Here is a 26,075-nt window from a genome sequence, read left to right as displayed (position 1 = left end):
AAAACCACTAAAAACCATAAGCTGTATTTCTACACTTATTAGATGTGAGAAGAATATAACAGCAGGATGAGAGCTTGCAGAATATTGTCTTGTTATTCAACACATGTATTCTGTGAGCCTCCTAGATTTCACTAGCAAAGAAACTAACTTTCTAGTCATGAGTATTTTAAGGTCTTTTTCAAAGTCATTCTAAGATTGGGCTGAAGCGATAGCACAGGGAGTAGGGCGTTCGCTTTGCACATGGCCGACCCAGGTTCATGCCCGGCAAGCTACCAAGAGTATCCAGCCTGCACAGCAGAGCCTGGCAAGCTACCCGTGGTGTATTTAATATGCTAAAAACAGTAACAACAAGACTCACATTGGAGACGTTACTGGTGCCTGCTCGAGCAAATCAATGAGCAATAGGATGACAGTGATAGTGATTCTAAGATCATTTATTTGATGAACTACTTAGGTATATGCTTATGACTGTTACTGCTATTTTTCTTGGGGCGGGGGGAGGCTATACCTGAACTTTTCTCAGAAATCACTTCTTCCAGGATTCAGAGGACGATATGGGTTGCCAGGGATGGAACATGGGTTAGTAGTATGCAAGCAGGCAACTTTCCATTGTTTTCGTTTTGTTGTTTTCTTTCATTTTCTTTTTGTTGTTTGTTCATTTGAAGATTATCCCAAGCTGTGCTCAGGGCTTACTCCTGGTGGGATTGGGGGACCACTTGTGGTGCCACGGATCAAACTCAGATTGACCACATGCAAGGCAGGCACTGTACCCACTGTACTATCGTTCTGTGCCCTGTTTTTGTTTCTAATGAAGTGAAAAAGGGAATGAGCAAGCAAAAACCACCCTGCATGCAGGTAAGCTAAATCCCATGTGTTTATTCAATGTTTTCTGGAAAGAAAAACATGGTTACCGCATATTGGAAAAAAAAATACTATCCACAGAGACAGAAAACCTCATAAATAAACCAGATTAACAGAGGTAGAAAACACAGGAATTTTCTTTTCCTAATTCTGATAAACTATTATTGAATGTTTTCCTATCCTTGGTGATAATGATAAAGAAAATATCCTGAGAAATAGCACCATACTCATTCATGTATGGGAGCATAAGGCATTCTAAGAGATAGTTAATTATCTACTAAGTACAGAATTAATGCTTTAATGAAAAGCTTATTGATTTTATAATATGCATAAAAAACTACATTAGATACTAGGAGTTTAGAAATGAATAAACATGGACAGTATATTGTGGTCGACCCAGGTTCAATTCCTCTGCCCTTCACAGACAGCCTGGCAAACTACTGAGAGTATCCCACCCACACAGCAGAGCCTGGCAAGCTATCTGTGGCATATTCGATACGTCAAAAACAGTAACAGCAAGTCTCACAATGGAGACGTTACTGGTGCCCGCTCAAGCAAATTGATGAGCAATAGGACGACAGTGATTGCTCATTCAGAGAATTTTTAATTAGTTTTTGCTAATTTCACAGAATTTTGGATTATAATAAAAACCTTAAGTTTTGGATTATAGAAAAAACTTGTGAGATAATAATTTGGTATGAAAAAAGAGTCAGGAGGCTAGAGCTTTAGTCCTAGCCTTCTGATGGTGAGTCATTTAAACTTGGTTGGCTTGAATGGTTTCATCTGTAAAATGACAGCAGTTGGTCCAAAGCTTCTGTTGGTAGGAACATTTTACTCCAACTTCCTATATGCCTACTTTATTATTATAGGTCAAGAAATATTTGATCTATAAATTATGAATGTAGATCTCAGCACCGGTCCAGTACACCCATGGCATATTCATATGCCAAAAACAGTAATAATAATGGGTCCCATTCCTCTGACCCTGAAGAGCCTCTAACGCAGCACCATTGGGAAGGATGAGTCAAGAGAGGCTGCTAAAATCTGAGGGACAGGATGAATGGAGATGTTAGTGGGCCCGCTCAAGCAAATCGACAATCAATGGGATGACAGTGATACAGTGATACAGTGAAATTATGAATGAAGCATATCATGTTCAGTGAATTTAATCTAGTTGCACTTCTTACAAACAAGGGCATTTCTGTTTTTTAAGTGTTTTGAATTTAACTAAATGTGAAGTTCTCTGCTATCTGGAGTACAAAGTATTGCCTTGCTATGAATTACATTCATTCACTCCAGAAATTCTGATTACTGTAAATAATTAATGTTCAATATATGCTATAAGTTGATAACTTGTTTGGCTAAGAGTTTTAAGGGCATTTTCACATGCATGATGCTGAAGCCATCTGGGGTGTCAAGTGAATCATCATCTCAAATGCACTATAGACTGATGGCATAAAGAAGGCATTCTGCAATCAACACAACCTTTCAGTAATCAAGGTAGAATGTGGTTTATATTCATTAAATAGTGAAAAAATGAAAAGAAATACTTGGACTTGTACTACTGCTGTGCTCAATTGGCAAATAAATCCTTCACTGTCTAAACTTCCACATAGATGGCTTTGACCTCATCTAGACACATTCTAATATGCATGTTGCCCTGTACCAAACATCAGGAAAGCAGAGTCAAAACCATCGACCACAAATGCCCATCTTGGGAGTTAATGATTAGACCCTCACCTACTTTGTCAGTAGGTTTGCCAACTGCCATAAAACTGTCTGCATACTTGGAAACATTTCTGTGAACTCAGTTTATGATCTATTCAATCAAAGCCAGTTGGCAATCACCCAGGGAAAACATTTCTTGCAGGCCTTTACGAAGGCCTGTTATCTTCCAGAATCATCTCTCCCAGCCTCCCTGTTCTATTATACTCATACTCTGCTTTTTTTTCTCTCTTCCTGTAATTAGGGACCTGATTTAACTCAATATTTTGAGGCAAACATCTGCCAAAATAAAGGTCTTATGAAGACCAAATACACTCATACCGAATAAATCACTACTATTTTACAAAGCTTTATATATGCACATCTACAATTTCAGTTCTGTCTTGACCTCGCCTGGCTTTACAGAAGGGATAGGCAAATGGATAAGCAAAATACAATGTGAACTAAAAAGTACGTTGAAACAATGTCCTACATTGGGGTGCCTTAAAAAGCTATCTCTGCCATGATTTATAGGAGAAAGAAGGTTAAGATTTCACAAAGAAATACAAAGATTGTGGAACTCAGAATTAGGAGAAAATATCATTTAGCAGAGATATTTACTCTCTGGTATAAGGAGCACCACGCCCAGGCATGAGTCTTGGTGTCAGTGATCAACAAAGCAGATTTTGTATTTTAATATGTTTGTGGAGTTCTTTTCTGCCTCTGACTATGATGCAGTCTTGACACTTAAATTTTAGATTAGGAGGAAAAAATTGTTTTTAAAAGGTACTAATGCATTTAATATTTTCAGGTAGTCTAGGAGTTAGAAAAGTCTCAAGGGCAGAGAAAGAATCTTTTGAGGTGCTCTCACTACTGTCTGTGCAGGGAGAAGTGTCTGAGGAAAGACTTGCTTAATTAGGAAGATTATGTGGCCTCTCCTTTCCACTGTGCTGTTCTCACAAGTCCTCAGCTTCTGGACCAGGTCCCGTGTTTTAGGACAGATTGCTTAAGGCTCTCCTGCCAAAGACCAGTATTTTCCACATCTGGGGTCACGAGTCAGTAAGCCATTACTGGGTCAGTTTCTTTTCTATAAACTTGTCTCTTTTTGATTCTGTATCATGACCCTTCATTTTCCTTGAGGTATTTTAGGCCTCCCGAATGTAGTCTACCTTTCATGAAAGGGCTCATGATTATACCCTATTGTTACCAACTATTCCCTTCAGAACTTCTCATTTGTGCTTTTATGTCTAATAGAAAGTACAAAGTTCAATATCTTGATTAAAGACATTTCAAGAACTGGATACAGGAGTTCAGAAAATAGTCTTCTCTGAACCTATATGTTTTCGTGGGGCCCTTTACATAAAATATAACAGAGGTTACATAAAAAATTTTTACAACCAAAATGAGAATCAGTTCCCCACTCTGGGAAAATACAGCATATTTTAAAACTCGAGACCATTATATCACCATTAAATAAAATATTTATATGCTATTTTTCATTTTTAAAGTTTAGTTACTATAATGGGCTGGAGCGATAGCACAGCGGTTTCACCTTTCATGCGGCCCACCCGAGTTCGATTCCTCCGCCCCTCTTGGAGAGCCCGGCAAGCTACTGAGAGTATGGAGCCTGCACGGCAAGCTAGCTGTGCCTATTGGATATGCCAAGAACAGTAACAATAAGTCTCTCAATGAGAGACATTACTGGTGCCCGCTCGAACAAATCGATGAGCAACGGGATGACAGTGACAGTGACAGTTACTATAATCTTTAATAGAGCAACATTTGAGGATGAAAGGTTAAAGGGTTTTAAGACTCTTCTAATGTGTTAAAGAAATAGGAAGGCGTCATGGTTCTTGCCTTGCATATCCCCCATATCACACCTAGTCCTTCAAGCACTGCCAGGAGTTATCTCTGAGCACAGAACCAGGAGTAAGCCCAAAGCACTGCTGGGTGTGATGCCAAACTCTCTTAAAAAATAAATGATTAATCAAATGAATAAATAAGTGAATAAATACTCCAAGAGAAGTTAAGTCTAAACCAGACAAGTTGACTGAATATTTTAATGGTCATTCAAAATAACTCTATAAAGTAAACTTTAAAATACTAATAAGCATGAAAAATTGTAACACATATAAATAACATTAAAGTTATTCATTTTATACCTGTAAACTAAAGCCTATTTTATTCTAGACACTAGAGATAAAGAAGCAGGGACAAGGATGAGTAGAATATGAGGATAAAGAACGAGTGATGATTGAAGTCTTTTTAGTACCCTGAAAATTAACCCAGATTAGAGACATGATAAGGATGAAATTCAGGAAGAGATTGTGGGGAGAGGAAAAGTCAGGCCATCTTCCCCCCCAATCTTGGGGTCTAAGAGACAGCACAGCAGGTAAGGGGCTGGAGTGATAGCACAGCAGGTAGGGCATCTGCCTTGCACATGGCTAACCAGGGTTCGATTCCTCCATCCCTCTTGGAGAGCCTGGCAAGCTACTGAGAGTATCCCACCCACATGGCAGAGCCTGGCGAGCTCCTTGTGGCATATTCGATATGCCAAAATCAGTAACAACAAGTCTCACAATTGAGAGGTTACTGATGCCCGCTCAAGCAAAATGATGAGCAATGGGACGAGAGTGATACAGTGATATATATAAATTAACTAAACACTTGAGAAAACATGTCTCCTATGAAACAAGATGATAAAAATATAATCCCAGCCCAGCTGAACCTTGCATTTTTTCTCCCAGGAAAATAATGAATGGAATGTAGACTAGGGAGAGAGCACCAAGAAGAAGCAGCACATGCTGGCCGGCACAGGGCAAGGAGATCTGGTCACACAGGGATACCCCCCACATAGCCTTTCCCCAAATTCTGGGGGGTAGCCCTATAGTCATCAGTACCACAGGAAAGCCCCACAAATAAACAAGAACAAAACCAATAAAAACATATCTATCAAGAAAATAAAACAAGATTATTGTTTTTTGACTGCTAAACTCATGTGGGAAGTAAGATGTTTTGTGAAGATAAGGGGGAAGTTTGCTTCACAAAAGACCACGGTACCTGGTAGCTGAGGGCTAACAGAGAGGGGAAAGGCCATTCGTGAAGCCAAGCCCTGGGTTATCTTCCCCCAGACTCTGTCTACAGATCTGTGTGAATGGAAATGTGGACTCCCGTTTCCTGACACTAGCTCAGCATATTTTCTGACTTTTGACTGGACATTGAGGCAAAGAGTTAAACAAGCAAACTCCTTTGCAAAAAAAAAAAAAGTGCTCACCCCAAGAAAACAATTAAACTGCCTTTACAAATAATTTTTTTAATTAAGGGATGTTACATATTATAAATGTCTACCATACACAAAGGTAAGATGGTCTAACATATTGAGAGTCTAATTTAAACCTGTAAATGCCATCCTGTAGATGGATGATAAGTGTGCCCCTTTAAAAACACAGTTCTCATTTACCCTCTTTATGGAGATTTCTGTGAATTAATCAAAATGTGTGTAAAAACATTTTCACTCCTTAGAATAAAGATCATGTAGATGCATGATTTGTAAGTGTGAAGTATCACAACTATTTTCTAGGTTATTTAACTTTCATTGTGGATAAAAATATATATTTTTGGCACACTGATTACAGTTCTCCAGCTTATAATTGCCTTTTGGTTCCAATTAGCTTACAAAATTCTCCCTGTGGAACATTTGGGTATTCATAAATGACAATGGAGCAAATAAAACCCCATGATATAGTACACAGGATTCCCATTGTTCATAAGCTTTATTCCAAGGGGGAAAAGAAAGGCAAACAAAACACATAAAGTTCTCTATTGGAACAGAAACTAAAGATGGCATGGCAAGATTTTGCATTTGCCTGTCTCTCAGGCCCTTTCTCCCTTTATGATAAATTTAATCTTTCAATTCTTCTGGGGAAAATAAAGCTTCAAATTCATGATTAATGGTCTCTTTCATCATGAAGACTGATCCTAGTTACTAAAGCATTATCATCACATATTGCAACAATGACTTAAAGGCAGTAGGTTTGTTTTGTATGTCAGTGCACTCACTAACAACTCTGTCTTAAACCTGCATTAGGGAAAATACACTAAATGGTCAATTTCCGATTTTACATTCATTTTACTCGAAGACAGTTTTAGAGAACTTTCAAGGAAAGAGAAAAGAAAAATAAGACAACAAAGAAGAAAAGAAAAAGCTGCCAAGATGAATACCTTCAATGCAAAGACTGAACAGACAACAATTTTTTACAGCTCAATTGGAAACTTATTGTTTGAAAGAATAAAGATGCAGATAGCCCACTTGCTTCAATAGCATTAGAAATTACTGTTGTTCTAACAATAATACAGACTAGACTAATAGTTATTCAAAGAAAGTGCCTGGTAGAAAGTAGAAGATGATTTGTATTCTCAGGACATCAAGCATGTGGAAAACAAGACAGTCTACTATAAAATTTGACTTTCAAAAGTAATGAGTGAAGTGAATCACTTGAAAAAACAGATAAAACATTAAATCTAGAAAGCATAATTCCTTGAAAATTTCCAAATATGCCAAAGTACCTAGCTAGTATAAAAAGATATCCTTGAAATTCAAATGCAAGTCACTCTCACAGCTCAATAATCATCCTAGATTTTTATTCACAGGTTAAACTTTAGATATTGTTGGGAAAATATGATTTACAGAAAACGTAATAAAAATCCTTAAAATGGAAACCATCTATATCATCTACCTTGAGCTTTGATCATTTCTCTGATCATTGGTTTTCAACATTTTGACCCTTGCAGATTATCACCAGGCTGAGGACAGATGGTAACAGCAGCACTTAGATTATCAAGGCTAGACACTAGTTTTCTTTCATGGCCATCCCACTGTCAGATCTGCACTAGACTAGTATTTGGATGGAGGGATGGATAAATCAATAGAACCTACTGTTTTATAGACAATGCATAATTGATATTTCATATATTATTTTATTAAATATGAATTTTGAAATGACAAAACTAAGCCCCTTACAGAATAAGTAATCAGTTTAGGGTCATGATGCTAGTTGATAATAAGTCATATTCAGCAAAATGTCTTACAAATTCCTAAATTCTAGCACAAGAAAGGGCATAAAAACAGCACATAACTTGTTTTCCTGGTCCTCATTATGTATAGTCTCTCAAATGAGACCAAATTAATTGGGTAGAGATGAAAAAGTGGTGCTTAAAAGCCATCTTCTCGGAAGTAATTAAGAAAAAAATCCCCAGTGCTAGAGACATGTTCTTTAGGAATCAAACCATAAAGCACTGGTCTACTGTGAACATAAAATGAGCAGTAAAAAGAACATGGAGCCACTGTAAGAATACCTACAGACTCACATAACTCTAAGTATCAAATCAGCAAGATGTGTAACACATGAGGCCCAACAAAGAACATCTATGTGTTTTTTTATCTTAAACTTTTAAAATATATTACCTTAGATCACTCTAGATTATAGCACCAAGTAAGTACATAGTCAGGTCAGTTTCCTCTATGTACCATCTATATGTAAAGTCTAAAAAGCAAAATCTGATTTTACCAAGTCACTCGAGGAACACTATAAGATTTGAAGAGCCTTTGAAATCAGGCTCTTCAAAAACAATTTCATTAAGTTCAGTGTAACATTTGTGGTTGGTATATTTTAGTTACATAGTTTGCTATATGCCCTTTGCTTGGTAGCTCTCAGAGACAAAGTATTGAGTTCATTGTAATATATTGCTGCTATGCTTCATGTTGATTTGCAACTAATGGCTAATAGTAATCTGGGAATACTGTCATCCTACCATAAGATTTACCAGATAGCTCTGATAGTCATTAACTTATATTAAATTTATCTATGAAGTGTACAAACTACTCATGCTTGGACTCAACTTAGACCAGTGTATCCTAATTTCTGGAAGTGGGGCTCTGTATTGCCAAATTGCCCAGATGATTCCGGCTGAGTTGTGAGCTCTGTTCTGATCTAGTGCATGCCATCATGTAACAAATCAGTTAAGCTTCCAGTGACTCACTAACTTGATCCAGGCTGTATCGTTATTTGGCTACAGATAAATGATTTTAGGTGTTTTGTTGTTTATGTATTTTTTTACAATTTCTTCTTCCAAAAAAGGCTAATATCTGTTGTTTAAAAAAAATCTTCTGACTTAACCTATAAGATAATTCAAACTCCTAATACATCCTTATGAAGATATCAAATAAAATTTTAACAGAACTCAGGTAATTTATCCCAGTCACTAGCATGAATGGTATGTCTTCTAAAAACGGAAGAAATAATGTCAAGCCAATGACAGGAGTTTATAGTTGATGTATTAGTAGTATCTGAGTAGTGAGTACAGAGTTGATGCTTGACAAATACTTGGTTGACCGCATTGTTTATCCAACAATGAGCCTCCAGCAATTTCTGACAAATTTTTCTACATATATGCCCTCCCCTCAAAAGATAAACACATTCATTTTCTCATTAAAGGGCTCTTCTCTTAGAATTCTAGGAATTTCCAAATTATTATACCATAATACCAGAAAAGCTTCATGTTCCCAAGCTACCAAAAGGAAATGACTCTTTCATACTGTCTCTATAGGATAGAAGGCAATGCACATCAGTATTAAGATGAGGTGGGGCTGGAGAGAAAGTACAGAGGTTAATGCACTTGCCTTCCTATGGCCAAATCTGGCTCAATCCCCAGCACAACATATGGTACCACTAGGAGTGATCCCCATGTAAAGAACCAGGAATAAGAACTGCTGATTGTGGTTCACCCCCCCACACCCCCACATAAATAACCAAAAAAGAGAACACTGAGGCTTCCCCTAGTACCTCCATAAACTTTGTAATTTGTCACTTCATCTTAATAACTTAAAAGCCAAGAACTCCTCCTGAATATAGGAAATAGATGAGGATACAGGATTAACCGTGGCCTCCAAGATAGGAGACAAATGCAAACACAGGGAGTCATAACATACCAGAGCAAAGACCTAGAAACTTCTATAAGATCTGCTGACAGTGCCCAGGTTCAGTGACAGAGCATGCCTTGCATGTATGAAGCTTTGAGCTCAATTTCCAACACTTCTAATCAAACATAGAGCCACAAGTATACAGAAACTCCTTAATTCTAAATTGATCTACCAGATAAAAGTTTATTCTAAATAATAGCAACAGTGTGTTTAATTATATTCTTATGTCTATAGCATATATATGCATGCTTTCATGTAAATGAAAAGAGCAATAAAATAATAATACAAGGCACAGGAGAGTGCATACTCCAATAACTTGGATTATTGCTATTATATATTATATTATATGAAATAGAAAGAGTAATGTGAAATCAGATTTGGATTAACTATAAATGTATAATACAAACTAGGGCAACTACTAAGAATGTTAAAAAATAAAAATAATTAAAATGCTAAAATATAAAATGGAATCACATGCCATGTTTTATTAAAATACAAAAGGTAGAAAGAGGGTGAGAAAATAGAAATAATGGCCAAGGGCTATACATAAAAACATATCCACAAATGATACCTTTATCCAATAATTTCAATAATACTTCGCTATTAATCTAAATGCAGCAATTAAAATTGATCAGTTGATCAAAAAGATAATCAGGCACATGCTATCTATTAACAAAGCCTTTAATTACAAAGACACATATATATTAAAAGTAAATAAGTGGGAAAACTATACCATGTCAAACACTAATAAAACATCTCACTCCTTGATTTTAAATTATATTAACTTCATTCAGCATAACTTTAAGTGAAGAAAAGTTACCAGGTTATAAAGGCACTGCATATTTATAAATGGGTCAATTGTTCGAGAAGATATAACAACGTTAAAGGTGTCTTTCACAACAATCATTCCCAAACCTTAAATACCTGGGAATAATTTTTTTAAATGATGTGAAATACTATGCACTAAAGCCTGTAAGTCACTGTTAAAAGACAGAAGACAGGAGGAACTGAGCTAGTGGATTCAGAATTATTAAAACAACTCTCCTACATAAAGAATTACATAAATACAACGTAATTTCTACCAATGTACCAATTATATTCTTCAAGGAAATAGAACAAACATTATTGAAACTTTCATGAAGCCAGAAAGATCCCAAATAGCAAACCAATCCTGAGACAAAGAAACACGGAGGCAACTTACTCCTTGATTTTAAATTATATTTCAAGCTACAGTAACCAAAAGTATTATGCTAAATCAGAATAAACACAGATCAATAGAGCAGAACTGGAAGCCCACACTTGAGGATGATGGCATTTTATTTCTTTTAGTGGTAAGTCACTGAATCTATGATCACTGTTGTTTGTATCAGATTTAGGCTTGTCTAGTTTTTTTTGTTTTGAATATTCTCAATTTAGCACTAATAGTTTTGGATTTGGTACCACGATTTGAAAATTAGTCCTGATACTAGGTTTTATGAATATTGATTATTTTAAATTACTAATTTTTATTAAGACATTAAAAAATTCAGAGCCCAGAATTAAATGACAGTTTAAGACAAAGGAAATAACGGAAAGGACATTTTCTTCAACAAATTGTGCTGGGGAAAATTGGATAGCCACATAAAAAACAATGCAGAATGATCATTATATCACAGCATTCACAACATTAAGGTGGATTACAGACTTGAATGTTATACTTGAAACCATGAAATAAATAAATACACTGGAATAAACATAGGTAAAAAAAATCATCCTATGAAATTGGATTCTATGATGTTTTCAGGGATAAAAATCCATAACAAGGGAAACTGAAGCAAAAATAAACAAATGTAACTACATCAAATAAAGAACTTCTGAGGGCAGAGAGATAGCACAGTGGTTAAGGTGCTTGCCTTGCACAGGGTGGACCCAGGTTCAATGCCTGACGCTCTCTATGGTCTCCTAAACATTGACAGATGTGATCCTTAAGCACAGAACCAAGAGTCATCCCTGAGCACATCCAGGTGCAGCCTAAAAACTGAAAAACAAGTGAAATTCTGAGCAATAAAAGAAACTATCACTTAGAGACATTTTAGTGAATTGGGAGGAAAATTTTGCATGTAATGTGTCTCATGAAGGGATATTATCCAAGTTATAAAGAATTCACAAAACTCAACAACAACAAAACAAAAAAGAAAGAGCAAATCAGATACTGACCAATGAAGACATATAGGTAGCAAACAGGTTACATGAAAAAATTTCTCTGTCATGTATATCAGGAAAATGCAACTCAAATTAATGGTGAGATAACTCACACCTGTGAGAATAGCCTTCATTAAAAGAGTCAGAAATATGGCTGGAGAGATAGTTCGGGGGTTATGGTGCATTCACGGCATGGAGTCAAATAAAACCATCCTGTGGTCTATGACCACAGAACAGAGGTTACCAAAAGAAGAAGAGAAAGAAGGACAGCAAGGTGTGGCAATAAACTGTGATGGGGAAATATGAGCAATTTGGAGGTTAATGTGGTGTGGTAACATAGTTTGGAGAGATATGAAATTATACCCCTAAAATATATGCAGTCTTATAAACCAATGTTACTTTAAAAATATGGGAAAACTGGATTCTATACCTAAATATAAAATTCAAAAGCATAGCAGGAGAAAAAATATATATTACCTTGGGTGTGGTGAGATTTTTTTAGATATAACACCAAAAACAGCCATCAAAAAATAATATACTGGCATTAATTAAAATTAAAAAATAATATTTGGGGAAGTTACATTCCCAAATAAAATATTCTGAGAGCTTAATATCAAAAATTTTGTCTCTAAGATAGGTAGTCTCAAAAAATTCAATGAATTCTGAGAGTCAGATAAGGTGGCCAGAACTGAAGTGGAAGAAAACAATCACTAGTAAGAAAATCAAGCCAATTAAAAAAAATCTCTCCCAGGGTTGGAGGGACACTGGGTTTACGGGTGGTGGAGAATGGGCACTGGTGAAGGGATGGGTTCCAAACTTTGTATGAGGGAAGTATAAGCACAAAAGTGTATAAATCTGTAACTGTACCCTCACGGTGATTCTCTAATTAAAAATAAATAAATTTAAAAAAAAAATAAAAAAAAAAGATTTATGACATGTAACACAAAGATAAAATATCTTAAACTTCCACTTGAAGAGGGTATGAAAGCAAGATTAGTGGATCAGGAGATAGGGCAAGATGTAAAACAGAATAGGAGACTAACACCCCAAGAATAGTAGAGCTAAGTACCAGGAGGTTGGCTCCAAGGCTTGGAAGCGGCCTCACACTCTGGAGGAAGGGGCAGCTCGCATAGAGAAGGGAACACCAGGTAAAGTGTGGTTTGAGGACCCGCACAGGATGGGAGATGCGCGCTGAAAATAGAATACAGACCAAACACTATGGCCACTCAGTGACTCTATTGCAAACCACAACACCCAAAAGGAGAGAGAGAACAAAAGGGAACGCCCTGCCACAGAGGTGGGGTGGGGTGGGGGGATGGGGTGGGAGGGTGGGAGGGATACTGGGAACATTGGTGGACTGGGCATTAGTGGAGGGATATAAACAAAATGCAAATATGAAAGTTCATAAGTTTGTAACTGTAACTCATGGCGATTCACTAATAAAAAAAAAATAAAAAGATGTAAAACACACACACACAAAAAAAAATCTCTCCCAATTCAAAATCCCAAATCAATGGGAATTATGAGTTCCTCTAAAACTACAATGAGACCAACCCTTCTCAACCTCTTACTGTTATTCCTGTTATTTGATTCTCTTACAGAAAATCAAATAACAGGAATTCTTCACAGTAATGTCTTTGAAGCCAATATTACCTTAAAACCACAGCAAAACAATGAAACAAAACACATAGTGAGTTTGTTCTCCAATCAAAAAGAGGTTAGAGACCAAACACGTATTTTTTCCAAAGCAGATATATGAAAGGTCAATGGGTATATGGAAAACTGCTCAATATCACTGTTGATTAGAGAAATGCAAATTTAACCATAATGAACTCTCATTTCACACGGGATGTAATGGTGACCTTCCAAAAGGTGAAAGACAAGATGGTGCATGGATGTTCGGAAAAGTGAACTCTGGACACTACTGGGAGTATATACTGGTACAGCCACTATGGAAAACACTTGAAAAACCTTCAAAAAGTCAAAAGTAGCCATGTGATACAGCAATTTCACTTTGGAGACCTCAGCCTAAGGGTGAGAGCAGTAATGTGCATATATATTTTTACTTAATTTTTATATTATATACTTAATATATGTTGTGTTTATTATATATAATATATTATATTTATATTATAACATATATTGATATATTACAATCACATATATCATATAATAAATCTATAAAATATACATTATATACACATTAATATTATAATTTTTTTCTTTTTGAGTCACACCTGGCGATGCACAGGGGTTACTCCTGGCTCATACACTCAGGAATTACTCCTGGCAGTGCTTGGGGGACCATATGGGATGCTGGAATTTAACCCAGGTCAGCCACATGCAAGGCAAATGCCTTACCCACTGTGCTTCATTCCAGCCCCTATATTATAAATTTTATATATCTTAATGTGTCTTAAGTAAATAATATGTAACATATACACATGTCCATAAATAGATATGTATATATACAATAATCTGTTGGAATTTGTAGAAAAAAATGTCATTAGACCGCATACAGGAGTTTAAGAAGTTTAGAGAATGAAAAATCAATTTTTTAAAAAATGAACTGTATTTCTAAATACACAATAAACAGAAAGTAAAGTCCTTTAAATACCAATTGTGATAGTATCAGAAAGAAATATGTGACAATATGAAACAAACATGACAAAAGATGTAGATATTCTTCAGTCTGACAACTTTGGGAATATTTAAGATGAAAGACAAATCTTGAAGAGTCTCAGAGTTACAAAATCAGAGATGTTCTCTGGTTTCATTGGGTGAGGAAGGTGGCTGAGGAGTTAGAAAGTAAGTCTGCCATTATTTCTCTTCCTCTCCTGGGATGAATATAGTTAGAAATTAAAAGGTAGCTAAGAAGAAAGGTGATGCTTGGAAGAGTTGTGGCTAAGGCAACTGAAATGGGACTAGAGAGAAATGTTCAAGCCAGGGGCATTCTTCTGCAACAAGATAGAAGACAATAAAACAATTTTAATCAAACCAGATAGTTATAATTTACACGTGGTGCAGTGGGTCTCTGACTTCTCCTTACTCTTAATCAAATTTCACCTAAGTTAATATTTCTGTTTATCCCATGCCCCATTCTGTAAATGCACAACAGATTTTTAATAATATCTAGTGGTGAATGTACACATTATATGCTGATGAACAGCTGAAATAGATGATGCTCTAATGCAGTGTTAGATGTTTTAAAAGCAATTCTATAAAACAAGACCATCTCTTTAACTTTGTTGGGGAAAAAAAAACAGTAAGTCTCACAATGGAGACGTTACTGGTGCCCACTCTGGCAAATCGATGAACAATGGAATGACCATGCTATAGTGCTACATGAAAGAAAGAAAGTAATTATAATGAATATCAATGATCTGCCATTCAGTTTTTCAAAGTCCTAAGCCTATACCATATTTACCTCTACTTTGTATAACCCTTAACTCAAATACAAACTTACTGAATGAAAGAGATTCGATCACCAGCAAACAGACAGGTTTCCTTATTTTTCACATCTCATATATTTTATGAACAATTCCTAGAGCATCTCTGAGACCTCCAGGTACTACTATGGCAAGGCACAAATAAAATGTAGCAGACTGGGCTGCCATCAGACTAATTACACAGTTCCCCCGAAGTGATCTGTTAATACATTGATGCCATGCAAATTAGGTCATACCCACAGGTCTTAGATTTGGAAAATGTTCTGTGACAAAGTGTGAATTTTAATAAGTATGATAATCAACATTTACAGTCCTCATCCTATTTTTCTTTAGTATTCCAATGCTTGTTGCCACTTAGACATTGGGAAATATAGAGAATGTTAGTCATTTCCCCAGATCAGATACACTTTCAAAGCAGAAAACATGCTATCGCAGTTTCTAGAAAAAAAATTCTTCTTCAAGTGGTCATAAACATCTGTAAAATCTAAAAACACTGATTTAGACCACACCTGCCAAAACAGACTGTGCGCATCTCCTCGGAGAAGTTCAACTGTGTCTCCCGCCTGGATGTGTAAGGGAGGTCCTTCATGAAGAGCTGGGGGCGGTGTTCCGGTGTAGTTTCTAATGGCCTGCATCTTTGGTAACCCTGAAAACAAACAACACACCTTTTAGAGTTGTATGAAGTCCAAACGTAATTTAGAATCAGAACACATTTCATTAGCATGAAAATTTTAATACTGCCAGGTAGAAGTAAACATCTGAAGTCAATACCACAGAATGCTTTTCAACTTTCTCATTATTTCAGATAGTAATGAAATAAGATGCACATTTATCCCCTGACTCCTTACACACTTTTCCTCTCGCTCACCATCAATCTCCTTTTCAGCTGAAAAAATATTTCCTTTTCAGTTGATGCATGCTTCATAAAAAACACATCACGTACAGTTTAATGGAAAAGAATCAATTTTTTCATCAACTCTATCCTTTCTGCCTATTACTTCCCTCTTGGGCATCAGCTGATTTCATCACTAAGGAGGCTCACCCTTTCTGTGTATGCATCACATTGGCCAGTATAAGGCTCATATCTTAAGGTTATCTTTGTAATTCGAAAGCAAAAAAGGTGATGGATGTGCCACTGAAATATTTAAGACATTTATATGGAGAAATTCTTCAGGCTCAAATTTAGCCTTGCAAAACAGACCCAATAAAGGGAACATGTCTAAGCCAATCACTTCAACAAATACTTGAAACACAGATCCATTCCTTTGCTTTGTATTTCTTTGAATGTGCAATGAAGGTCTCAGTTCAATATTTTATTCTTGAAATCAGAAGCACACAGACCTAATTGCACTGACACTGATCGTAAATGGGCAGCCTTACAGTCATCTATCCATTCAGAGGTGAAACTGTCTCCTCCTACAGGGAGAGATCACTCATAAATACTTTTCTTGAACACTGACTTAAATTATTATTTACTCTCCTTCAAGACATTTTATTCTAATGATTGACCATGATGAAGCTGTAACTGGTGGAAAGTTTTGCCCTAAATATTGCAAAGAGGAGGTGTGGCTCTCATTCAGTTCTGCAGTTTAAGCTACTGTAGAGAAGATCTCAAGGACTAGACAGATAGGACAGTGGTTAAGGTGTATGCACTGACCCGAGTTTGATCCCCAGCACTTGTATATGCTTCCTCAAATACTTCTAGGAATGATACTTGAGCATGGAGTAAGCCTTAAACACAGCTGTGTGAGGCTCCCAAAACAAAGAATGAAAAATGCATTTTAAAAAACTCAAACACTGAATAGTCAACAAGAAAGGCCTTTGCAAATAGTTTAGTCGAGTTCTTACAATCTTTTTCCAAAGGAAAGAAAACAAGTACTGCTATGAAACAGAAATGGAAACTTCTAGTCAACACCTTCTCATCAATCCAGTCCTTCGGAAGGCAGAAGGGTGAGAAAACAGTGTCACCTTCACCCTGGTTTAGTAGCTGCAATAGCTGAGGCATGTTCTCAGTTGCTACATCTCCCCTCTGCCTCAGTTCTTGGGCCACAGAACCCTAGAGGGATGACTTTAATCCTATATCTTTTATGCAGCGTCTCTCTGCCAGATGTTATAAGGTTTTATGTTATACACAGACAACATATTCAAACCACCACCTCCCCCTGAAACAATCTTAGATGAATCTCAATGATGTGATTATCTGATAAGTTCTTAACACAAATATCTAGAATTTAGAAAGTCTTTATTTTTTTACTTTCAAGTGTGTTTCTTTTATTAAAACGATCCCACAGACCGGGCAAGAGAGTTTTGAAGGGCTGGAGCACATGCCTGGCAGAGGCAGGGGATGTTGGATGGACCCCAGAATCGCATGGCCACTGAGCATCACCAAGTACAGAGCTGGTGGCTTCCAGCACTGCTGGGAGACTCAAAAACAGACTCAAAAGTTAGGAGATAGTTTAGAGGGCTGCAGAGCAGGCTTAGCATACGAGAGGACTGGACCCAGTACCCAGGATCCCCCAGGCACTCCTGAATGTGGCTGCAAATCACACAGGCAAAAAAAAAAAAAAGCCCAAACAGCAGAACCTAAGAACTCATTCACAACTGATTTAGAAGCCCAATATATGGAAGAGGCAATCAACAGCAGACTTGTTCAATGGAGTCCTATTCCATTTGTGGGAGCCAGAGGTGCAGTCAGCCTTGGTTTTAACAAGCACTTCTAGAGCAAGGAAAGCAGTTCATTTAGCAAACCCTCTTGACATTTTTCCATTTTTCATATCTATTTTAAACGGAAAGACAAAGGTGAGAAATAGGAGTTTTGAATCCTACACTCAAGCGCATAGCCTTGCAGACTGGAAAGAGTCCAGCGTTGACAAGGGGGCAGGACCCCTCCCTGCAGCTGTCTTTGTGGCTGTGATTCACGGGGTTAATAAGCAGCAGGGCCATGGGACAGGGGTGCAACCAGTAATTCTCTTATTGCTGAGATAAACAAGTCATCCGTTTCCAGGATAAAATGATCATGCATAAAGATTAAAATATTCTTAAGGACTCAAATACAGTTTACCTGGAGTGTCAGACATGGAGCAACCCTACCTTCTCTTTTGTGTGATGGAATGGGGGAGGGCGGAGAGAGCTTCCCCCATGAGCCAATCACAGTGATACCTGGGCAACCGAATATAGACAGTTCATTCCTCAAGCCCAGTGAAATGGTGCTGGCAGCCATCAGAACAACTCAGCAGCTATATGTGATAGTATTCGGGAGTGGCGGGAATTGAACATGGGTCTCTGGCGTTGCAAAGTAACACAACTGACCACTGAGCTATCTATCTATCCTTGCTCTGCTTATATTTTTTTGATGGATGGGGATAGCTAAAAAAACTGTACTAGTTTACTTAAAATAGAAAGCAGTGCATATATTAATATATACTGGAAAAGAAGACCTAAGTAATGCTAGACTTATCTTGAGGTTGTTTATGTAACATTTCAGAACAAGCAAACATTATGTAAACTCAAACTTATGGAGAACCAAGTGTATTTGGAAAAGTAAGCTTGGCTTTCAGAGTCTGGCTTACTCCTAATTTTCTCATTACTGCATTTTTTCTATTAACACATTCTTCTGGGCTTTATGTTTCATTTGACCAGTAGTACAACTACATAGGGCACGCTACTCACCTCATTCCTAAGCAAAAAAGTGAGACCTCTGCTAAGAATTATGGTTGAGGTCAAGTAATAACCAAAAGAACACTGCTATTATCCTGAAATTCAGTCATTAATGATGTTCAAAATGCAATGGGTTGACTTGTGTGCTTTTCTTGTGGGGCAAATTATGAATTTGTAATATAATGAAATTTATGTTTTTGCTAACTATAGGATGATCTTTGAATATTTTTAACTAATTGTTTTTCAATTTATTAGTATTTTTCATGTCATGATGGTCTTTGGTCAGGGCAATCAGGATAAAAGAATAAGAGGAATGAAGCAAGGTCACACTGGCATGATGCACTTGATAACCCTGCATAGCATACTTGCATACTGCAGGAATTCTACAATTCTTTGGGGATGAATTGTCGCTTTCCAAAATATCCCTTTAAATGCCTTACTTTAACAAAAAGAGACATTGTTAAGAATATTTTAAAAATCCACATTAACTGATAGATAAAAAATGCAATTAAAGTAAGAAGAGAGTAGGTTAAACTTCATGTCAGGACTCACCCATCAATAGAACTGTTAATACAACCTATTACCGAGCAGGCATCACACCTCATAAATGAGTTCAAGAATAGAGACAAAATTAGATTTACAGATGTTCATATTTCAAATGGCCATTTAGTGTGGATCCAGTGTGGGTTTTTCTCTCCCCTTATAAAAGAGCAGGTTTTGACCTTGTTTTAAAATGTCCAGGACAGAACATTCACGACACGTCTTTATAGCAACTCAGTCATTATTGCACGCAGGTGTTCTTTTTCCATGCAATTTATTAACAAGGTCTGTGTGAAGTTTACTTACATCTCTCAGCACTACTCTTTTCATTGACCTGCTTCTTTCCACTGAGAATATACTAAAGGATGTTCTTGTGTTTTTAGGCTGGATTTATAAAATTTGTTGAAACTTAAAATCCCTAGCTCCTTAACAAATTCCTATTCATTTTTTTATCAGCTATTTGTATTTCAAGAAATTCTCAAATTTACATCAGCACACATGACAAAGTAGAAGTTCAGTGCTGGAACATTAATTCCCCTAACAACGTCTTCATTTCTTCACTGATCAATTAGGAACAGAGAAGCAAAAAGTATTCCAGGCAAGAGTTCCTGACTTTCAGTCAGGCGAAAGAAGAATGTCTTTGCACTCAGATGCACAGCAGAGGGAGAGTGAAGAATGGTGCTTTGGGAAAAGAAGAGGAAAAGATGGCATTTGCCAGCCCTTGTGGAGTGCATTCCAGCAGAGACAGTGCACTCACAAACTGCATCATCCGGTGGCTTGCTGTGAAAGCTGAGGCAAGTTACAGATTTGTCAAAATGGACATCAGCGTGATCTTACCTACCACTGCTATGTAAGCACATTGGTCTAGCTTTACAGATTCATGACTAATCTTGGAAGAGATGCAACCCAAGCTGCTAAAATCCTCCGGTACGCATGTCTCATGGCTGAAAATTCTGGGGCACCCTCAGCAGGAGGGCGAACCAAGTTCCACACTCCTCTGCTGCCAACATGCCAATGGCCCACCTGCACTGCTTCATGACTGATCTCTGCAGTGACTCCAAGCTGTAAAAATTCCAGGTACATGGGTTTTCAGGCTGAAAATCCTGGGGTCTTCTTGAAGTGGGGGAAAGAAGCCTTTTACCATCCTCCACCTTACTTCTGAAGCCCCAGAGGCCACACTCACATCCCACAGTTATCCCCCTATAAACTCATGGGTCCAGAGTCTACAAATTCTAAAAAATGCAGCTTTATGTGTGATACCTCCAAAGTCCATGATATCGAAGACCCAGTAGGAGCACACTAAATGATATGGGAAAGTTACATAGACAGAAACAAAGTTCAATAAGCAACAGTAACATAGAAGGCTAAAATAGCGACAAACAGCTTAGTAAACCCTCAGGCGAGGACTAATTACCCCATGGTGAGATATAACAATTTGCACAAATTTTCCTCTGCTGAAATATTTTTTGAAAATTCAATTAGCCATATAGTTTGAACAAGCAATATAAAATAAATCATTCTGTGCCAACTGGGGGGCAGGTTTGGGGGAGTGGGTGGGACACCAGGGGACAATGATGGAGGGAGGGTCACAATGATGGTGGGATTGATGTTGGAACATTAATTCCCCTAACAACTGTATTATGAACAACGTTGTAAACCACAGTGCTTAAGTCAAAACAATAGTTATTCTATAGATGAATCAAAATAGAAATTTTAGAATGTCTATTTTATTTTGATTTGTCTTGGAGGCTACATTTGATAGTGTTCAGAGGCCACTCACGGCTTAGAGCATGGGGGTTGTCCTTGGAGGAACATACACTGGTAAGGACCAAACCCAAATGCAAACCATTCCTCCAGCTTGCTGAATTTTCTCCCTGGCACCTAAAGTCCATAAATTTTAAGTTCACAACTTATCACACACACACACACACACACACACACACAAATTTGCTTCTTTCCTCTTGGGTAAAAACAGACCTGATAATTGTTTGTTTGCTATCTGCTCCAGAAATGAACTACAATGGATATGTAGTTCAATGACTTTCAATATTTACAATGCTGCTCATCAAATCTGAAACTTCATACAAAAGCTATAATTATATATTAAATGCCCAATAGTCACATGTAATTTCAACATACACAGTTAACTTTGGAAGTTTCTGGAACTTTATATTATCAATTCTCTCTATCCAACGTACTATCACTAAAAAAATGGCTAAGGCAAATTTGATCTGCTAAATGGTTACTTATTTTTCTATTTTTTTATCTCTGCAACAAAATATTTTGCTGTATAACTATGCCATTAATATATAACTTACAGAAAATTCTGCCCTTTAACTTTTGTATGCATAGATAATTATGCTTAGGATTAATCAGACAAGTTTCCCAAATTCATCATATGCATGAGGACCTACCAAACAGAAGAATCAGTAATATTAAAATATGGCTAAACTCTAGAAGTAGCTATGGTATTCTGCTTTTATAAAACTGAAGCTAATCAATTGTGTGGAGTGCCAGAATTTCCCAAAAGAATATAGATGGGGTTTTAAAATGATCTGAAGCAAGATTTTTTTTTTTAATTCAAAGTCATGAAGAGCACATGGCAAGAAAAAAAAGTATACTTTATATTTAGTTTTTTTTTTGTTTGTTTTTGGAGGGTCACACCTGGTGCTACCCAACTGGGGCAATTCCTTGTTAGGGGATCAGGGGACCAAGTAAGTGGTGCTGAAAAATAAGCCCAGATCAACACGCAAAGTATATGCTCCAAATATGCTTTCTTTAAAAAGCTACACCTGAATTGAGCCCTGTAAGTTTTCCAGATTAAAAAAATATATATTTTACTGATAGTTTTCACATACACTCTCAAACTTCAGTGAATCTGCCCTACTGTACGAATGTCCACTGTGAGTTCTAAGCAGGGCATGGAATAATTGTGGCTACAATGAAGATTGGTACCAGTTCACAAGGCTGGATATCACTGCCCAAATGCAATGGGTTTCCCGAGGCACTAACATAGAGAGAACAGTAGGCTAAATAAATGGGCTGTCAGTTATGTGGTGGCCTTTAACCTGTAAGGCTTAAATTCTACACACAGCCACATTAAAGAATAATTAGCTTTATAAGATATCAGCAAACAGCGTTGGTTCATCCTGGGAAGCTGATCACAAATAGCGCTTATTTGCTCATCCCATTGCTTATCGATTTGCCATCCCATTGCTCATTGATTTGCTGGAGCGGGCACCAGTAACGTCTCCATCACGAGACTTGTTGTTACTTTATTTGGCATATTGAATATGCCACGGGTAGCTTGCCAGGCTCTGCCGTGCAGGCGGGATACTCTTGGTAGCTTGCTGGGCTCTCGGAGAGGGGCAGAGGAATCGAACCTGGGTTGGCTGCATGCAAGGCAAATGCCTTACCCATTATGCTATTGCTCCAGTCCTAAGTCACTGTCACTGTCATCCCGTTGCTCAACGATTTGCTCAAGTGGGCACCAGTAATGTCTCTATCGTGAGAATTGTTGTTACTGTTTTTGGCATATCGAATACGCCATGGGGAACTTGCCAGGTTCTGCCGTGAGGGCAGGATACTCTTGGTAGCTTGCCGAGCTCTCCCAGAGGGGCAGAGGAATCGAACCTGGGTTGGCTGCATGCAAGGCAAATACCCTACCGCTGTGCTACCGCTCCACACAGTCCTAAGTACTGCACATATATTCATTCCTTAAGTGTCCTTTAGCTCTCTATATGTGTTAGACCATGTGATCTGAGGAGAGCATAGCTCCTGTCCTCAAAGGCCAACAGTCTACTGGACAGGTAGAGAGGTGAACTGAAAGACAACACAGAGCTCAGGAAATGGCTCCAAGCACTGGAGTGGCTCCTTGGCATGTGGAGGCCTAGGATGGGTTCCAGCTTTCCCCATCAGCCACCACATGATCCTCCAAGCACACAGTCAGGAGTACTCTTCCTCCTCACCTCATAGTTCCTTGTGCAGAGAGCCAGGAGTAGCTTCTGAGTGCCACTGGATATACCCCCCTCATAATATAACCCCCAAAAAATAATACATCAGGACATGAGCTCTTGTTAAAATACTGGTATCAGTGAAATATTCAGGATACTTTATTTTCTTTCTTGATTAGGACCCTGGGATAATGTATTGTAATCTCTCCTCCTCCTCCTCCTCCTCCTCCTCCTCCTCCTCCTCTCCTCCTCCTCCTCCTCCTCCTTCTCCTCCTCCTCCTCTCTTCCTCCTCCTCCTTATTATTCTGCTTCTTCTTTTCCTCTCCTCTCCTCTTTCTCTCCCCTACCCACAAACTTGCTTTTGAGCAGATTACTGGGGTTTTAGTGTTATGTGTTTGCAGCTCATCAACCAAATCCTTTTGCAATACTGTATGGGCTCTTCCTTATACAAGTGCACATTCTTCAGGCTTAATGACAGGCTGAATAGATATAAGCTCTGGCAGGCAAATCATGTCAGAAATGCGGGATGCTCGTTATGTCAGTACCATCAAGGAAAGGTACTTACTTGTTCTCACCTTGGGCCATGGCTATGCCAGTTCTTAGCATTTAGACTTCATGTGTATGTTCACTGTATCACTGTCATTCGGTTGTTTGTCAACTTACTTGAGTGGGCACCAGTAACGTCTCTATTACACTCATGCTTGAGGTTTTTTTTTCTTTTTGGGTCACACTCAGCGATGCTCAGGGGTTACTCCTGGCTTTGAACTCAGGAATTATTCCTGGCGGTGCTTGGTGGACCATATGGGATGCTGGGGATCGAACCCAGGTTAGCTGCGTGCAAGGCAAACACCCTACCCACTGTGCTATCGCTCCAGCCCCTCATGCCTGAGATTTTAGTAGCCTCTCTTACTCCTCTTTACTCGTCTTTCCCAACAATTGGAGGCTCTTTCAGGGTCAGGGGAATGAAACCCATTGTTACTGTTTTTGGCATATAGAATACGCCACAGATAGCTTGCCAGGTTCTGCTGTGTGGGTGGGATACTTTCAGTAGCTTGCTGGGCTCTTCAAGAGGTTTGTATATATCTGTTCCTGTATTTGGGATATGAATATGCCACAAAGAGCTTGCCAGGCTCTCCTGTGTGGGCAATAGACTCTTGGTAGCATGTCAGGTTCTCCAAGAGGAAGAACTAGTCTATTAGATTTCTGCGTGGCCACATTGCGTGTTGAGGCTCTGCTTGGGGTGGGGAGGGAAACGCAACCCTTTCCCTCCAAGGGGCCCTGGTGAAGACAGCCAGGCATGGGGGCAAGAGACTCTGCATCGATCTCTTCTGGGAGCTTGGTTTTATAGCCTCTGGATGTTGGCCATTGATGGGATTACACGGTGCAGGGCAGTTTGTAGATGTGACTGACTAGCTACTGGAAAATGGGGGATCTGGGTGGAAGAGGCCCAGTCCCGATCTGAGCAGCCTTGGAGACCTCAGCCCCGGTTTCCGTGTATGTTATGTTATGTACATGTATGTTAACTTGTAAATATGATACTTGCTGATGGAAGCCAGGAGAAAGTGATTAAATGAGAACTAAATAAATAGGTACAAAAACAAACAAGCAAAAAAAAAATGTGGGATGCTGGGCCCCACTTTCCACCATACTTTTCCAACAGAGCTATGTGTCTTCAGCAAGTTATTGGTCTTTGTTCACAGAAGAACTTAAGGAAACCAGAAGCCACCACAGAACAATTCCATGGAAAACTGATCTAAACTAGTAATGGTTCATAATGGAAATTCCATCAAGTTTCAAAATTTTTTCACTTAAAAGGAGCTATTTTACTTTGATTAATAATGATGAGTCTAAGGAAAAAAATAGCAGTTTTTTTCCTCCTAACACCAAAATAAAACTTTCTACTCCAGTCACAAATAAGATTAGATTAAAAATGAAAAATTAAGGGGATTTATAAGTATCCAAGTTATCATCCTTTGTTCTGTAAGCTTATTAATTTATTCAGTAAATACTGCAAATATCATTTATGTTCCATTACTGGCAAAGCACTGGGAATGTAGCTATAAATATGACTAATGTGCATCTTCCTCATCAAACTCATATTTCAGTAGAGAAGACAAATACAAAATCAAATGGAAAGATGTGGTACTATCAGATATGTGTTAAATTTCGATGGGGAGATTTAGGTACTAACTTAGAAAGAGAAGCATGTTTGTGTGCACCTGTGTTTCTTCATGAGAATGTGATAAGGTCAAATTGAATATCTGAGGAGAATGTAGGTAGAATGAAATTTTATAGGTATCTGAACAACAAATCTAAACATTGAGACTGCAATGAGCCTGAGGTACCGGAGGGTAGAAATTGATCAGAGAAATTTCATACAAGCAATCAACAATATTTAAGATGGATGATTGGTACTCGAGGATTTAGCACATCTTATTATTCCTTTCCTACATATATCCTGCCGAATTATTTCAAATTTGTTGAGCAGGTCAAATTCTCAAATATTTGCTCTTGTTTAGTCATCCTAGTTTAACACCACCCAAGAGAAAGAACTTAGTCCCTTTATTCCTTAAACACAAATATCACTTCTGCTAAGAAACCACTAATATTTTCTTAAGTGTGGGTTAAGTGCCTTATACATATGATCCTTTAGATACTCATGTTTACTACTTCAATACTACTTATTGCACCAACATTATTTAGCTAGCATAAAATACCTGAACTAGACCATAAGCATCTCTATAGTCTTAG

General features: G+C 37.8%; 1 protein-coding gene across 3 annotated transcripts in view; it reads right to left on the bottom strand.

The window, feature by feature from the left end:
* Positions 1-26,075, bottom strand: part of VAV3 (vav guanine nucleotide exchange factor 3) — a 397,029-nt gene that overhangs the window by 48,240 nt on the left and 322,714 nt on the right. For all 3 annotated transcript variants that reach the window (XM_055145748.1, XM_055145749.1, XM_055145750.1), the window contains exon 20: positions 15,684-15,820. In XM_055145748.1, the coding sequence (XP_055001723.1) occupies positions 15,684-15,820 (137 nt within the window). The remainder of the gene's footprint in view (positions 1-15,683; positions 15,821-26,075) is intronic.

The sequence above is a fragment of the Sorex araneus genome, chromosome 8 (assembly GCF_027595985.1).
Source record: "Sorex araneus isolate mSorAra2 chromosome 8, mSorAra2.pri, whole genome shotgun sequence".
NCBI lineage: Eukaryota > Metazoa > Chordata > Mammalia > Eulipotyphla > Soricidae > Sorex > Sorex araneus.
Note: the sequence above shows the minus strand (reverse complement) of the source record. Positions and strands in the feature narration are given on the sequence as shown.